Source organism: Oreochromis aureus, linkage group 23 (genome assembly GCF_013358895.1).
Source record: "Oreochromis aureus strain Israel breed Guangdong linkage group 23, ZZ_aureus, whole genome shotgun sequence".
Lineage (NCBI taxonomy): Eukaryota > Metazoa > Chordata > Actinopteri > Cichliformes > Cichlidae > Oreochromis > Oreochromis aureus.
The window spans coordinates 24,750,650-24,768,496 of record NC_052963.1 but is presented as its reverse complement, the minus strand read 5'-3'; the positions used below and the strand labels follow the sequence as shown (position 1 = coordinate 24,768,496).

Sequence of the window (17,847 nt, the reverse complement as noted above, 5' to 3'; positions counted from 1 at the left end):
GGCTGCTCTCGATTTCATTGGGGCGGCTCTTATTAGCCATGTCAATTTTTTTTTTACTTGTTTGAACGTGTTTTCTGTTTTATGGGTGTGTGTTTTCTTTATTGTATTTAGTTTTAATTATTGGATTTTGAATCATTTTAAATTTCACTGATCTGCATGAAAGACGCTAAAGAAACAGAGTTTGATTATTGATTACTTGACTGGTTTGTGCTGCCTCTTGAAGACTGAAGTGGAGTATTCCTGCTGTGTCCCATATTAGAATAAGGACAAATGTTTTGTCCCGAAAAAGACATTGTTAGCAGGAGTGAAGGCCTGCCAGTGTTAGAAAACTTGTGGTGAAATCATCAAACTTAAAGTATTTTAACAAAAACAGCAAACAGAAACTGCACATCTTAATTGTAAACTCTTAAAAAAAAGTGAGCTATATAAAATCAGGCAGAGGGCTGCCGCATTCGTGGCACACTTTGAACAACGAGGAGACTTCAGAGTTACTTTATCACCGAAGAAAAACTGGCGGCGGGACAAAAAAAGTCAATAGAATCCTCCAAATAGTACTCTTACATTTAAATTCACAGATTTGATGGTGATGCATACTTCGCGCCTGGCGGAAGCAGGGCTATTCATCACGCCGGCTGGGAGAAGGGAGGGAGGGGGTAGGGAGGGGATGGCTGTCCGCGGACTCGGCCACCTTGATTAATGTGATTTGATCTTGACAGTGGACCCCTAATTCATCAAGACCTTGATCTAGCTGTCGCTCCCCCCTGCCTGTGCCAAATTCACCTAATTACAGGAACATTGCGCAGCAAATTAAGTGCGGTGTCATTTGTCGCCTGCCGCGGCACTTTATTACACACTCGTGGCAGCGTGTCAGAGGTCCCCTCCTTGATTGTCTAACATGACATCTCGCCGCCGTCCCCTTTATCATTGTTTGCATATACCGTAATGAGAGGGCTGGTTATTTTGTCAGGCCTGTCATAAAAAGCAGCCGAGGGAAAGCTTCTTCTTTTTTTCCCTCCACCGGATGCACAGGACGCTTTTTCTTCCCTCGCCGTTGCCGGCAGATGACAGTAAGGCAAGAAGGTTGCAGATGAGGAACACTTCCTCCTCCGTGATGGTGTCTCTGCGGACGGAGCGAGTCTGCAAACAGCATCATGTATAAGGCAGGGTTCAGATCTACATATTGAAACTTTTGGTGGAACGAAGTAACTTTTCTGAGAAGACATTTTTAGTTCTGTAGATGGGGCAATGAAGGACACTTTCCTCCTGCTTTACAGTTTACCTGCTTGTGCGGCACTTTGACAAGTCCACATTACAAAGTGATTCACAGGGGCAAGAAAATAAAAATCAAGAAAGATATAACAAAAGACTAAAGCTCAAACAAAATCAGGAAAGTCTTTACCCTAGAAGTTGGTTTAAGATCAACTTTCCTTTAACTTTAAAGTAAGTTATTGACACTACCAATCTGAGTTCCTGGAGATTGTTCCAGATGTTAGGGTCCTGTTCGTTTTCTGCTGGTTGCTTGAATCAGCCTACAAACCTCTCAGAGATGTAGCTAGAAAACAGGCCATTTAAGGCCTTGGAAATAATTAACATCTTGCCATCTCCAGACCATCCAGGCTAAAGATGGGAATTTTTTCCTGTTTAAATGAAGAAAATCTCCACTTTATGGACATGCATCAGTATTTATGAGACTGGACAGATGAAAAGCCTTCTTCAGGGGAGTAAAAGTAAAAGAAGGGGAAATTGATCTCAGACAACATGGAAAAAAAGAACAGAATTCTTGTTCTAAGACATTCGTTAATAGATTTTTTCTGCAGTAATGGAGAGTAATGACAGTGTTGTAAAATACTAAACTCAGTTCTTTCTGTCCTGGTTAAAAGCCCAGCATCTCAGTTCTGTTCGATTAGATTTTTTTTTTTTTAGATGCCTTTGTGTCTGTAGATGCTAAACCCAACAAGAAATTTCACTTCTATACCTACACTGGAAAAAGATAAGCTAGGAGTTACAGCAGCTCATGAGTCATGGACTTTGTGTTAAATTAAGCTAAATGCTTCCTGTTGCTTTTAGTGTCTTCCTGATGAGCTAACAGTATGTTTGTGTTAAAATTTTGACTCAGATTTTTTACCCTTCATTTATGATCAGTTGTAGTGAGGTAATAGCCTGCTTTTTGCTGAGCTAGTAGTACCGTTGTTCCAACAGATACTTGTTGAAAACCTTTCACCATCTGAGATAACAGTTTGTAATTAGTAGTTAAACCCAGTATTTTTTAGCAAGTTTCAGCTAGTTTCAGGTGACTTATTTCATTTTGCTGATTCAGTCTGTTCATTTGGAAAAAAAATACTGTCCATCCAGCTTAGAACTTCATGAAGGCAGCCACTTAGAGTGTGAGATGATCTAAAGAGTGAGTATATTATGGGCTCAAATTGTGGTCATAAATATTTTGTACTTGTAAATCAAATGCGTAGTTATGAACTGAGTTTTGTAAATTTGTCAAATTTGTGATTGACATGACATTGACCAATCAGCTGAAAGGAAGAAAAATTGGGTCAAAATTTGTACTTGTAAGTTGAAACTCACACACAGCCAGGGAAGTTGAGCGCAGAGTAGTTTTTTTGCTTTGTGTCTGTAACCAGACCTTAACAAAAAAAATTTTTAAGTTGTGCAAATATTTTTCACAAACTTTTTTACACACACACAAATTCTCATCTATAGATGCGCAAACATAAAATTTTCACATATTTTGGTTTACAAGGTTACAAAACTCAGTTCACAACTAAGCATTTTATTTACAAGTACAAAATATTTATAACCACAATTTGAGCCCATAGTATATCAGTGTGTCTTCAGCAGTAACTCAAATTACTTGAAAGCACAACATATATAAAGAAAATAAATGTGGCCCAGAAACAGACTCCTGTGGCACACCATAACTAACAGATACCTAAGAGACACACAGTTTCACAGGTATATGACAAAAATGAAAACAATGTTCATGTCAAAACAGTACCTCTGTCCATACAATTTTTCAGCTCAGAAAAAACCTTCTCAAAGTTTTTTTTTTCAATTTCAATTTAAAGCTAGGCTTACATCTGCTTGTTAATATGGATTTTTTTGTCATTGCCTGACATGTCAAATGGAAAACACAGTTTTATATTAATATTTAATAGAAAGACATCCAGAAAGATGTTATTTAACAATAAAAACAACTTCTACACATCAGTGTGTAGACTGAATTTCTAAACTTATCCATACTTCATTAAAATTTGGTTTTTAGTGACGCTCATAAATAAAATAAATCTCATCAAAGCTTTAAAGAGAAAACAAACTGAGGATGAAATGATGAATTGACTTCTGAAGCAGGCCCTGATTTGCAGCCCCATCTTCTGTTTGTTTGTATCTAGGTCATTTCTTTTACTGCATGAGGCGTTTGGGGGTTTCAGGTTGGCGATGGTGGAGGAGGTGGAGGGGGCGTTGTTGCCTGTTAAGTTTGAGAGGTCTGCTTCACGCAGCAGACTCATAAACCTACAGTGGAAGTTTATTCAGTGGCGCACTGCTGCACGGCGTGATTTATCTAAATCAGAGAGCTCGCCGGGCCCGACACCAGAGACGAGAGTCACTGTCACACTGTAATTCATCTCTGGTGTCGTCCATGTATATGTGCACGCACACACTCACAAATAAAACAAAAATAAACAGAAGGATGCAGAAGAGTCCATATAGCTCAGATGCAACTTTTACTGCACACGAGTTTTTGAGGACCAAAAGACAAGATATGAAGGTATGCTGTTCATGTAGAGGTTTAACTGCGAAAAATCAAGTAGAATTAAGTCATAATAGCATTAGAGATCAACTCAGTGAAACTGCTGTTTCAGAGTCTGTCTGCCAGTCTGTTACCTCCAGTTTAAAAGCTTTGTAAAACACAGGAACAATCACGGCTCGGCTGTTTTTTATTGTCTAACTTCATGATCCATCAGCAGCACTAACAACTTGGGAACCAGACGAATCCAAGAGCTTATGTGCAGAATGCCTCTGGCCCTCCTCTTGTTCAAACCAGGCCAATCACAGCCGTTTATCTAATATAGAGTAGGCCTAAAAAACAACCAAGATGGCTGCTGCTGATATGGAACGGCCTTTTGAATCTGCCGTTGTCCAGTAAAAGAAGTGGTTGGTAGATTTCCTCTAAGAGAGCAATTAAATGGACCTGAAGTCTTTGTTGATAAGAAAAACATGCTGGTTGCACTGTGTCCTACATCCTGCTATACTTCTGTTCTTTAGCTAGTTAAAGATTAATGTGTATAATAATGCATAATAGTGCACTGTAGGCTAAAAAGAGAGCAGAAGGGGTGATATTCAGAGAAAAACATTCAGAATTTCAAGTTAAAGTCATAAATTTGTGCTAAAATTAAAATTAGATTATTTTTACATGGAAAGCATTAGATTTGCAAAAACAGTATCAGAAATCATCAGACATAAAAGTCAATTTTATGAACTTTGCCAGGTTAAAATAACACTGCAGTGTATTTTGCCTGCAGTTAATGGCGTGATTGCTTCTACTGTGAAATTTAACATTTTAATATGGGAGTCTGTGAGCACTGACTTACCTTTAAAGTCGCTTTCAAGTGGCCATTAGAGGAACTGCATTTCTTTGCGGTGCTGCATTTTTCAGTAAAAGAAGTTGCCGCTTCATTGCATGCAGTGATGTAAAAACTTTTCAAAGTTCAGAAATGTGTGTTGTACATTTAAGTTGCATTAGATCAGATTTGAATGCTTGCAGATAGAAAAGCAGCTGTAAAAGAAGTAACAGTAGATGGAAAAAAGTCTCCCGATGCACAAAACAAATTGTGCTCATTATAATTTGAAGAACTGAGATGTATACCATAAGATTACATTTTTTTCTCCAGAGACAGAAGACAGGGATCCTCTTTGTAACCACCATCTATTTCCGCCTCTCCCGGACGGCTCCTTCCTGTCTCAGCCTGCTGCATGGCGCCAAACCAGGACACGCTTCGAAGGTCGAGCATTGTGCTCAACCTGCAGCCTGCCGGCACCTTCTGAACATCTGAATATTACATGACTAGCTCTTAGTGTGCTTAAACAACGCTTTCAGGTTAGATTTAAAGAGAGAAATATTTATATTCTCATCTGATTCAGACTGTGATTGTTGGAGGAGCTTGTTATCACGGTAAACAACCCAACTTAGGCTGGATTCAAAGACAGACAGGCCTCAGGCTGTTACATGACGAGAGTGTTAATATTTCAAACTGACCGAGGGGATGATTATGTTTTTGGGTGGAAAATCAGATCTTTATCGTGTGCATGGGGAGACAGAAAAACATTGCCTCAGTCGTGATGCAATCCAACGCTCTGGCTGTGAGGCAGTCGAGTCTTTGTTGGATGGACGGACAAGGGAGAGAGTGTATTTTTAATGAAGCAGCCAGGTGAGACATAGAAAAGATTTGGTGAACGTTAAGCAGAGGTCGTCACACAGATGTGGAGATGACTGACTGAAACATCAGCTGTGGGTTCAGATTCAAACTACTTGAATGAATGATGATAAGAACTTTTTCATTTTGATTAAATGTTCAGTAGTTTTATTGACATTTCTAACTTTGAAATTGGTCAAAACCCCGAAAGGTTTTTCAAGCCTGTGGTTAATAAGAAATAAAAGCATTCTTTTCATCTAGCTGAGAAACTTTCCTCCTTCACGAGAGGTTTTTGCTGACACCGATGATTGACTTTGGCAGCGACTCTTTGAAATTCCGCTGTCGTGGTGAAACATGAGATCAGCACATTTTAGTTCAATTAATGCTTGATGATAGAACTTTTATTTTCTCTTCCTGCATCATGTTCTCCATTAACCATTGGCTTTCAGGATAAAATTTCTATTTTTTCTAAACACATACTATGGTTTAATCAAAAAGTGCACCTTCAAACTATGAACTCTCTCTTTCTCTTGAATTACTCATTGGTTTTTGCCACTTTGACAAAGCCCCTCTGGACTTCCAAGCTCTTTGGAAACCTGGTGTATTTTATTTTATAGATATGTTTAATACTATCACTGGGGACATAGACCAGGAGCAGCCACACCTACCAGAGAAAAAAGCCTGGCAACTCAACACAATGAAGCCTGTTACAGAGCTATACATGTACTGACAGAACTGGAAGTACATCCAGTGAGTACTGCTTTCTGATTGTTTGAGGCAGTTCTGCATCAACAAATCCATACAACTTTTGCTCCAACTTATCCAAAATGCTCCAGAACCAGTGAAATTCTAATGAGCCCAAACCTGAGTCACAAACCAAAGACAAAGTGAAGAATAAAGTGAAATCAAGCCAAAAGCCAGTCCTAAAACCAAGAAGTTCAAAACTAAATCTGCAGTCAAGCCCTAAACCAAATACAAAGTCAAAAATAAAATTATAAGATAACCAACTCTAAAATGAGTCTAAAACCCAACTCTAAACTGGAGCAAAACCAGGCTAAAAACATGTGAGGACCAAAGACACGTCAAGAAACTAGTCTAAAACAGCTGAAAATCCAGCTGTTTTAGCCAAACCCAGCAGAAATCTCCAAAGTCCCAAATGGCCCAAAGGTGAGCTGAAAAATCTAAAGTAAAAGTCAGAATGTAATCCAAAACCATGTGCAAGAGGTTCAAAATGAAGTGCAAAGCCATGTTAGAAATCATATAAAAAGGAAGAATAAAATAAGGTAAACAAATTAGTCCAACACCTGATCTAAAGCCAAGTTCCAACCGCAGTGTAAAACAAAGTCCAAATTAGAATGAATCTAGTCAAAAATGTATGAAACTAAGACCAAAGACAAGGCAACAGTGAGAGTGAAAAAACCTCAAATAATGTCAAAAACAGTCTAAACTATGCACAAAGCAGTCCGAAGCCAAGTTAACACCTAAATATGAAATCAAGAATAAAACACGGCATTACAAAGTCTGAAACGTATCTTAAATCAAAGACAAAGTGGAAGCTTGTCTAAAACCAAATGCAAAAGCAGTGTATGGCATGTGTAAAACCAAGTACAGACATGCAATCCAAAAATCGTGCCCTGATCTGAACCTCATGGTGTCAGTCTGAGATGAAATGACTGTGACAAGTAAATCTGACAGAAGAACTCTGAGAACATCTCCAGTTTTTCAAAGCTTGCTTACTTCACATTTAGTACAAATATACTTTTGTGCATATATTTGTGTGACTCTGAAGTTCACAGATTCAGGACAAAGGTGTCAGCTTTGCATTCTTTTATCAGGCTCATCTTCCCAAAACCACAGAATCAGCCGTCTTCCAGATAACCTTACACAGGTGAAAGACACCCACAAAAGGCCCCGTGGACACAAGTGTAATCTGTAGAGGCTGTTCTCCTCGCCTTGCAGCGCTTCCTCCCCCACTGTCTGCTCGTCCCATGACCCTGATCTCACCCCTTCCTCCTACTCTCCCAGATCAAAAGCTCGATAGAGGAACCGCGTTAGATGCGATATCACTCTCAACACTCTGTGCACACTGAGGTGGATGCTGGGAGGATTGGGTTCGCAGATGGATTACTCATCGTCACCGCAGGAGTTTGTGGAGTGTGAGGGCGCATCAGGTGGTCATGTCAAAGCGTGCTTCATGTTGATGGCACGCAGCTTTTAAAGGGGGAGATCCTAAATCTGGAAGCTAACAAGTATTATGTTTGTATATCCAATTCCTCTTTGCTCCATTGTTACAAAAGTGTGAACATAACCTCTGGAGCTGGTTGCTGATTGGGTTAAAGAAGTGTAAAGATCAACTGCAGTATGCAGCAGTTTGCATATAATTTGTCTTCTCTGTTCCAGCCCTGCAGGTTTGGCTGGCAGCCCCGTCATCTCCGACATCTCCCTGATTCGCCTCTCGCCAGCTGCAGTGGCCACGGGTGACTCTCCCTTCAGCCCGCCTCACCCCTATGTCAGCCCTCATATGGAGCACTACCTGCGCTCTGTGCACAGCAGCCCCACCCTATCCATGATCTCAGCGGCCCGAGGACTCAGCCCAGCGGACTGTAAGTTCACCCATCTTCTCTTTTTTATCTGTGAGACAAAGAAAGACATTTATTTATCTGTCTTCTTTTACTCTTCCACATTGTCCAATCATTTTTCAGGGGACAAATTCAACCTATATTGTTGTAAAATGTAACATTATTTCAATTGATTTTTAAGCTTTATACATCATTTAGACATTTTACCATCTTTGGCTTAGTTTACCTTCAGGACCTTAAAATCCTTATTTACTTTTATATAACTGTATTTTACTGCCATCTTCCCAAGCTGGCAGACAAAACCAATACGAGTCAGTTAATGTTTTTTATTGTGCATTTTCATAATTCATTCACGCTTTGGACAAATCAGTTATTGGAAGATCTCTGCAGAGTATTAGGTATTGGAGAAGGATATCCGCTTTGTCTCCTTCTAATTATGCATACATGTAACCATTTTAATATTTCTAACTAGTCTTTAAGCTAAAATCAAAAACAAATCCCAGCTAAACTGAAGCTTGTCTAATCTAAGTGTTTCTAAGAAACCAAACTGCAGGTTCTTACCATTACAATACAAGTGCCTTGAGGTGACTTTTGATGTGAGCTGGAGCTATATGAATAAAAGTATACGAATTGAATGTATCATAACCGAGCCATAACCTTTTCAAAAATGTAGATATTTTAAATTCTATTGAATAAATCCTAAAATATGAAACCATTGGAGAAAATAAATGACCTCCAAGCAAGTTAGGCTAGTTATATTTTGTATTTATCAGGTACCACTTTATGGTTTTATTTCCACTGGTTGAAAACTTCTTTGGAGCATCGTTAAGTAATATTGTGATTTTAGAAGGAACTTCTTATGACTCAGTCGGCAGTCTGGGTTTGAAGTGTTTGGTGACATGTTTTGGGGTCTTTCTGCAGGGAAACCTTGACCTCCTCATCCTTCCACATCGATACTGAGAGGATCCTTTTAGAAACACTAAGTTGAAATTGATAAAACAGTGCTGGCAAACCCTCAACAACCCCCTACCCCTCCTCAAAATCTACCCGGACGTGATGACAACTCTTTCCTCAGTGCTGAATTACAATAACAGATTGGAGCGCGGTGGTGGGACGGGGTATAAATCTTCTTTTACAGTCTGTCAGTGGTAATGTGGCAAAGCTTTTAAAGTGAAATAAGCAGCCGCGCCTGATAAAGCTGCACCAAAGGAGAAAAGATGGCGAGGGAACGCAAAAAGATTGTTGAAAGACAAGGTGTTGAGTTTGGAAATGAAGGCCGCTAGCTTCCAGCCTAAGGTGACCTCTTTATTCACCTCAGCATGGAGATGTGACTTCCTGTTATTTTCACATCACTGTTAAAGGACACTTTGGCAACAAAAAGTTTTAATATGTGAAAAAAAGTCAACTGGAGCTCGTTTAAATAAGCATCTTTTTGTTTTTTGGAGGTTCTGCAGTTTTTAACCTGCCGGCTCTCTTCCTGCACTGCGTCTCTTTTCCCACAGCTTCATCTGATTAACTAGCTCTCTGGTCATCATTCAGAAGTTTTTAAGGTGGAAATATGATCCTGTGAGGGCGAATTAAGGGCAGCTACTTCAGCTATGAAGTCAGCACGAGCACGGCGTCTGCTCTTTTTTACGCCCAGAGGCCTGATGTCGTCTGAAAGATCGATTAGGACTCGAGCAGGAGGTAGAGACCCTGAAAAAAGGGAGCAAGACACAATGTGAGGACGTGGAGGAGAAAACCAGATTCATAACTCAGACTTTGAGGTGCTGACACATTTAAAAGGATCTTACGATGTGCAGATGTTAACACCAATACGATTCACGTCTTGAGTTTGCATCATAAAGTAGCTGTAGGCTGCCTTTAAAATCAACAAACTAGATTAATTAGCAGATTAATTAAGTGGCTGCAACCACCTTAAAAACTGAAGAAAAATTAGTGAAATTAGGTAAATAAACTCATGATGTGAAAGTTCCTCCACTGTCCATCAAAATAATCAGTAAATCAGAACTAATATTTACACTCCGGAGTCTTTGACCTTAACATACACCAACACCATAAAGACTTGTTTTCCTTGTGTGACTGAAGAAATGGGGGGTTGGTGGGTGGGAGCACCTACACGGGCTGTTGCACATCAGCGATCCAGCTCCACCCCACTGGCCCCTCGCACCATTCAGAGATCCCCTCAGTGTGAGGCACCAGGAATTTACCCCTCTCCCCCTTCCCTCCCTCCTCCTGTTTAGCCATTCACTCCATCCCTGCATCCATCTATCCTCCCTGTCCTAATTTCCTGTTCTCATAGCTTTCTTTACCCCTGCTCATTTGCACCCTCTGCTTGCTCCTGCAGTGGCCCACGAGCATTTGAAAGACCGTGGGCTGTTTGGACTTCCTCCTCCTCCACCTGGAGCCAGTCCGGCTGAGTATTATCACCTAATGGCGAGCCACCGGAGCCCCTATAGCGAGCTGCTCATGCAAGGGGCCGGGGCCACGGCGGGGGCCCACCTGTCTGACTACATCGCTCCCATTGATGGTGAGTACCTCTGAGATTTGACTTGAAAGGTTTCCAGCTGCAGTTTCAAAGAAACATTTCCTAACCCCTCTAAGCCCCTAGTTTTGGTTTTCTGGTTTCCTGTGATTTTTAGGCTAAGAAGTTCAGACATAGTAGGATGACAGTAAATGAAAAAATGTGAAACTGCAGTTCCTCTCATTACCAGTGGAAGGTGCCTCCAAAACTGAGTCAGTCCCCATAGACTGCCATGTTAAAATGTCCAGCTTTACAGCAGTGATGCACCCATACATTCTATTTAACTTCGCCCTTTTGCCCTAAACAGGTAGCAAAAAAAGGAAAGGAAAAGGGGCTTTAAAATATCAAGGATGTGAGTGACAATGCACGCCACCATATGCTATATGCAAATGGTAAAATTTGTGAAAACAGTTTTAAAGTTAAAATAAAACCTTCATTTGAACCTCTTTTGGCTTTTCATATTGTTGATTTTGACTTTCCTATTCCTGTATAGAAAAAACAAAACAAACATTTCAGTTAAGTTTATCTTAGTTGTTTTGTCTTTTCTTTGGGAGATGAATCACAAACCACAAGTTATCTAATCTGGTTATAAGAGTTGTATATACTACTGATAAAAAGCAGTGTATCTGTGTATCTTATGTGTTTTTATAGGTTATTTAGGGTGTTATTGTGTTGTGAGCGTTATTTCAGGTGGCAACTCCTGTATCACGTAAAAAGTCAGTTCATCCAGCTGACTAAAGCTGACTGTAGAAAGGTCTCTTTTCCCACCAGCCCACCCGGCTCTACCCAATGAGCTGCTTTGACCCCGATTAGGGAGATGAAATTCGTATCACGTTGGAGATGAAACAGAGATCACAGGAGAGGTGTATAAATAAAGAAGCCCTGTGTACATTTTTCATGTCAAACATCTTCAAACATCTGAAGGGCTTCAGGTATTGGACATGTGCTGAGCGGCTTGCCTCCACACCGGGCCTCCACCAGCACTTTTCCGTAAACATGGAGGACTTATTGTGGTGCTGTGATATTTCCACTGTGGGGCACATTTGGCTGCAGTAGGTATATTTAATGTAATGGATGCCTGCTTTGATCCTGCGCTTTGCTCTGCACCTTAAAAGGGTACCCGTGTCTGAGAGTGAGACTAATGGTGGAGGGGAAGTCCTGGTGATGAACACCAGAAAACTTCATCTGTCTGAGTCATTGTGATAATACCTGCCAGCTTAACGCCTCTGCACTTGCACAGATGTGACATTTCCTGTTAGTGTTTCTCATACAGTAAATTTCTAACTGGGTTGTTGGATATTTATGGCCATCTTCCTGCTCATCCTTTACTCACCTTTGCTTTTCTAGGTGCTTTACATAACTACTGCGCACCACAAGACTCATATAAAAACACAGCAGGGAGAGAATTAGGTTCCTCTGGAAAAAAAACAGATTTAGCACATGCTAAATAAGCAAACCTTGAGAAAGCAGTTGATGTTAGGTTTCAGGAAAGTCTCAAACACTTGTTCCAATGCTACTCATGGATTCAGATTGATTTATCTGAAGTGCAATTATGGATAACATTTGTAACCTGCCAAGGGACTGCACATATAAATTAGCTTTAAGCTAACTTTGCAGCAATGCATCAAAAGGCAACATGTGTTAATATTGCACATGTTCCCTTTCAATTAAAGTTTAAATAAAAATCAAAACAAAAGCAGCTTACTCTCTACTCACCAAAGCAATAAGCTTATGCATTGCTTTTCAGCTGGCAGCTGGTTTCCAGTACTTATCTCAGGCCAGTGGTTGCCTTGGTAACCCGGTCACGTGTGCTACTTTTCCAGAGGAAGTTGCTTTAATTTATTGTTAATTTGTTGCCTCAGTGATGGGACTGATAATTCCAACAGCTATGTGGCGAAGTTGGTGACCTTCATTGACATTGGATAATCTCTCATTGCTGCATAGCTGTTCATACACCCTTTAGTAATATTCTATACAGCACTAGTTACACATTTTAACCATCCACCGCGTTTTACTCAAAAGGGTTTTGAAGGACACATTCTTCAGGCCCTCGTGTTTTTCATGACTTACCTGGTTAAGTAAAGGTTATACTTACTCGCTGCAACATCTTGTGCTACTAACTGGTTTTACATAAAAGTAAAGATTGTCACCAGTTTAGCTTCCAATTGATATCTCGTCAACACATAGATGTCTTTCATTAATTTTGGATGATTTGGATTTTAAAGTATTTTGAAACATAGTAAACACACTAATGTTAAAAGTCTACCTTTAAGTCACCAGGTCTTGTGTGACTCCTGCATATATTTGCTGTCTGCTTGGAACAATCATTCTCCCCTTCTTCTTTACAGTAATATATGTAAATTCCAAAGCAGCTCAGGAAGTCTGAACTCACAGAAGAAGGCACAGTGATGTTTCCTGCAGTACTCATATCCTCTATAAATGAAGTGTAATGAGCTTAAAGGACAGAACAACACATTTGTGTGGGAATTTTAGGTCTTTGCATTTCTAAAACCTTTACATGTGGTTTCTTGCTGGAGTATCCTGAGGTTGTAAAATGAAAAGGAGAACTCCAGGTTGTAACTTGCAACCAATCTATGAGGTCCACAATGACACTGAAAACATAGAGCACGTCTGAAATTAGATATAAAAATACAATATATAATGTACAAATAACTGGTGACTTTAGGCCTCACCCCAAGTTTTACAGTGAGTGAAACGGTTGCCTGCTGAGCCGCTGAACGAGCCGTCAGCGTGGGTTAAACTCTTCCCCACAGGCTTGTGAATGAGCTCGCTGTGTTATGGTGTCGGAGGCCAAAGTTGTGCTGCTGAGAGCTAAGGCAGGCTGCCAGCAGCGTGAAGCCGGCCAGCCGCGCTCACTAAAGCTGTCATAACTCAGTTTCCAGCCGTCCCGAAACACTGTGCAGGCACTGGGGCCAAAGCAAACGGAAAGCACGTTTGGCTCCGTCTCGCCAAAATGTCATTGTTAAGATATTCACTGAAACTGTGAGTAGGGAGCAGCAAGATCACTCTACCTGCCAAATGCAGTGAAATATTTCCATTCTTAGAAACGAGGGGAGGAAAGCTGGTGATGTTTGAGAAAAACTACTCAAAAGAAGCAACACAGCAGATATCTGTCTAACAGGAATGCTGTCTAAGATGATTTCTTCATAGTCATCTTCTGTGGTTGCACTCAGTCCTACAAATATTTAGTTTTCTGCAAATCTGTTACCAGGCTTTTGGCATCAGAAGGTTTTGATTGGTTTGTTTTTGGACTTTGGCTAAAGCTGAGTAAAAATTCAAGGCGGAGATATTCAACACGTGCAGCAGATCTACTAATTTCTGTTTTAAGATCTTTAAATCATTTTTGTGTGTGTGTGGGTGAACAGTTCCTCTCGTGTCTATCTTTGACACCATCTGTGGTAGTTTCATGTTGAATAAGTAACCTCAAAGTTTGTTGTTTTTGAAGATAATCTTTCACACCATCAGATCAGTTTTGTCTTCAGTTTGACTTGTTTATATTATAATGATTTAAAAACTTTCTGTTACAAATAAAACAGTCTCACGCTGCAGTTGAAAGAATAGAAACTTGGCAAAGTCATAACATGAGATTTTATTTTATAGCGATTACATCTTTATTTTCATGAGAAAAGGTAATTTTTTTTTAGGCATCGAATTTACTCATCTGTTAGACGTTTTCATGGTCGATGGTCTGGTGTCTTTTTATTAGCTCCAGAATGAGAGATGTGCAAAGTGCAATCATGTAAAGTTAACCCAGAGAGCCGACACATCTGGGCCTAATCCGGGCTTCTTTTGGCACTTGGGGCGCTGGCGAGTGTCGTTTCTCAAAAACAGAACATCCTTGACCTCTGGCTGCGTTGTGGCAGCCATGCTAACCCCATGTTTATGCAGTCATTCAAGGCCAAAGAAAACTGCAGATGTGGGCCACATCTGGGCCAAACATTCACTTCTATCTGGGAAGCATCTTTGACTGGTTTTCTTCATATTTATTGCCCACATAAGGAAAATATTTTTGGCTATCATTTAGTCACTTTTGCTTAAATGTTTATTTAAAATTAACAGATGTCATAGTTGACAGACTCCTTGTGAGTTTTTTTAAGTGCTTATGTCAAAGTTTGACCCCAGAATAATCGAAAGTGTAAGCAGTTTATTGATTTTTATCTAAAGTTTATGACTTTCCTTTAATTGAGAGCCCCCGTCTTCCCAAAATGTTTCACCAACACACTTCACCCCCCCTCCCCAAAGCAGCTTCTAATATAAATCACAATGGAGAAGTGGGGGAGGCGGCAGTGGCAGCAGCGAGCGAGTCGAGCCGGGGTTTTCCATTGGTCCATTTATCAGTGGAAGTGGCACATTAATAAACACATCTCCCCAGAGGTGAGAGGAAGTAACAGAGATGAATATGGCTGCCAGTCCTGAACGGCGTCATACGAGCCGCTGCCGCCATCACCGATAACAGTAGGAAAAAAAAAAGAAAATCTCACCCCCACCACCACCATCAGCATCAACCTGAGCTTTATCTGAGTTTCATCTGGTTAAATGTCCAAATTAGCATCCAGCAACACCGGCTGCCCCTCAAACAGTAACAAACCTCCAGAGCTAAGATATCCCTCGAGAATCGAGCGCTGATGTTTTTCCTCTTCTGTGGATTTTTTAGATCATCATTCAAATTCCATATGTCCCAGCATAAAGATGCCTCCTCCTCCTGCTCCTCAAGTCTTTAAACAGATAACACATGCTGCAGGACGTAGTTGGAAAGACTCTCCGAGGCCCATCGTTAATAAGGACGGCAGTGAAAGCAAACAAAGCAGAATTAATTGCTTGCCGAGCTCCTCGCTGTCGCAGGAAAAGCTCAACGTCAGAGCCTCTAGTTTCTGAGTCTTGGTGACAGGAAGTGAACCAGATGTGGTCCAGGAGTCCCCTCAACTGTTTCTTTGTAAGGAACAAGGACAGATTTTAACATTTATCTTAACAGCCCTTTTCCAGGCAGGATTTAGTGTCAGGTGTCCAATACAATCCTTTAATGTGCTTTAATTAGCTCAGTTGTTGAGAACATGAATAAACTCTTTCTTTAAATGTAAATTTTTTAAACGTTCCCATCTTTGAGGAAGATACCAGCTTCTTTCACTGTTATTATTTGGTAATTTGATGTGCAAAAATAAAGGGCAACTTTTAAGGCTTTCATTTATTTATAAGTAGCAAACAGATATGGCTGTGTGCACTATGTAGACTTGCCTAAAAACAGCCACAGATATGAGTCAGTGCACATGTTGCAGATTAAAACCAGATTAACCAGCCACATTGTAGTCATTACCAGGGTTTCAGAAAACGTATTTGAATCTTCCCAGAGGCTTAGCTCTATACATGGTAATACCCACCATGATGTCACCCGTGAGCTTGTTAACTCATATTTTGAAGTACTGTCTTCAGCATTGGGCTGTTTTCTTGTTTTTTAAAATCCAATTCCAGAGGGTAAAGCTCTACATTATCAGCTAATAATGCATCTCTGAGTTGTATGAATGCAATGCACAGACAGAGATACCTGGTAATTAGTTCTATGTAAATACCTTGTAGGACTCCATAAACTATAAACACACAATTTTTTTTGTTCCTGTCTCTTTATGCCCCCTCTCCCCAAAGGCCTGCTTTCTTCTGACTGGCCAGTTTCAGGAAGCCTGCTGAGGAGCAGAATCATAGACTTGAAGTAAAAGATGTCGCTGCGCTTTACTCATAGCTCATGCATGCTGTTATTGCACCCACATACAGTGGCCAAATGTAACATCACACCTACTGACAGCTGATTTGCTTTGGTGTTGTTTCAATCTCACTTTTTGACACAAGTGTACGACTGTGTTGGTCTTTACCACCATTTCATTGACAGAGCTCAGAGATTCCAAGATTGCAGAGAGGGAGACGCTGACACAAGATTTTTTAGGGAAAAAAATAATTAAAAAGTTTATGAGCGGTAACAGATGTCATTCAGGATAATAGTGCTAATTATAAATATTGCTAATACTGTAATTTGTCAAATAATTGTGCTAATCTATGTGATGCACTGTTACAGTTTATGGGTGCAGCTTGCTAACCAAGCTATACCAACCAGCATTAGCTCATAACGTCTTCTCATCTCATCCTTTCATCTGAATGTGGTCTGACTCAGAAACCCAACATGGAGATTATTCAGTCTGCTCACTTTAAGGGTTCACCATGCCAGAAATACATGGCTGACATCATAGTGGCTACTTACATCTTTTATATACAGTTTGTGGGGATTGACTCACTCTGACTTTATAGGAAAAAAATATCTATAGTCTCAGGTTGAATCTTTTAAAATCTGTTTATTTACTTATGTCACATTAAACATTATTATTTAACCATAACACCTAAATACAGTCAGTGTGCTTCTTCTTGTCTTCTGGACTAGCTGGTTAGGAAAAAAATTACAATAAAGCATGCAATGAGTTCTGTAATTCCTCCCAGTGTTACAACTTAAAGAAAAAGGAAGTTTGGAGCCTGTTTTCCCTGCTTGAAGAAGAGTTTACTTGTCTGAATTTACATGTCAGAGCTGAGATCGATCAGATGGTTCTGCATACATTTCCTTGCAGTTGAAATCAATTCTTTGTAAATTGCCCTCATTTAGCATCGTGAAGTCCAACCTGGACTGGGTGATGTTTATCTGGAGTAATTACAAGGAATTATTGTGGGAAGATTGATTGGTCGTGTCTGAATCTTAATGAGGTCGCCACATGTGGGCAGATGTGAGAGCTGCATTGGATTTCATGCAGACACATGTTTGGACTAAAGACTAAAGTTGTGAAATGTAATGATCAGAGAGCTGCAGAGGAGGCTAATTCCCTGCTTCACTCTAAGGCCTGTGAGAACTGAAATGAGGGTTTTTCTCCAAAAGAAAACTTGGGAAAAAAAACATGTATTTGTCTGTAATTTAAGCCCTTCTCACGTTAATTTTTTAAAACAATAAACAGCCGGTACATGTTGACCTCTGTCAAACTCTCCCGAATCCAACCAAGAAACACATTGATAAAAAAATTTGCCTAATTTTTCTGATTCACCCAGAAGTCAGTTTTATTGATTACTGTTTAAACAGCACCAAATACATGTTAACGCTGTGATGGTGGGGATATGTTTCCCTCATTTTTCACCTTTATGGCAGCCCATTAAGGACCCATTTCATTGCAGTGCATTTGTATAAAATACAACCCCTTACAGATGGTAAAATGACCTGCCTGTGAGTATTAGGGATGTCTCAGTAGGATGAGGCACTTTGGGTACCCAAAGATTACAC

The 17,847-nt window shown here is 40.2% G+C and overlaps 1 protein-coding gene across 3 annotated transcripts in view; it reads left to right on the top strand.

The window, feature by feature from the left end:
• LOC116320508 (zinc finger protein GLI2-like) overlaps positions 1-17,847 on the top strand; it is a 94,823-nt gene that overhangs the window by 56,340 nt on the left and 20,636 nt on the right. For all 3 annotated transcript variants that reach the window (XM_039606244.1, XM_039606243.1, XM_039606245.1), the window contains 2 exons: positions 7,824-8,026; positions 10,350-10,532. In XM_039606244.1, the coding sequence (XP_039462178.1) occupies positions 7,824-8,026; positions 10,350-10,532 (386 nt within the window). The remainder of the gene's footprint in view (positions 1-7,823; positions 8,027-10,349; positions 10,533-17,847) is intronic.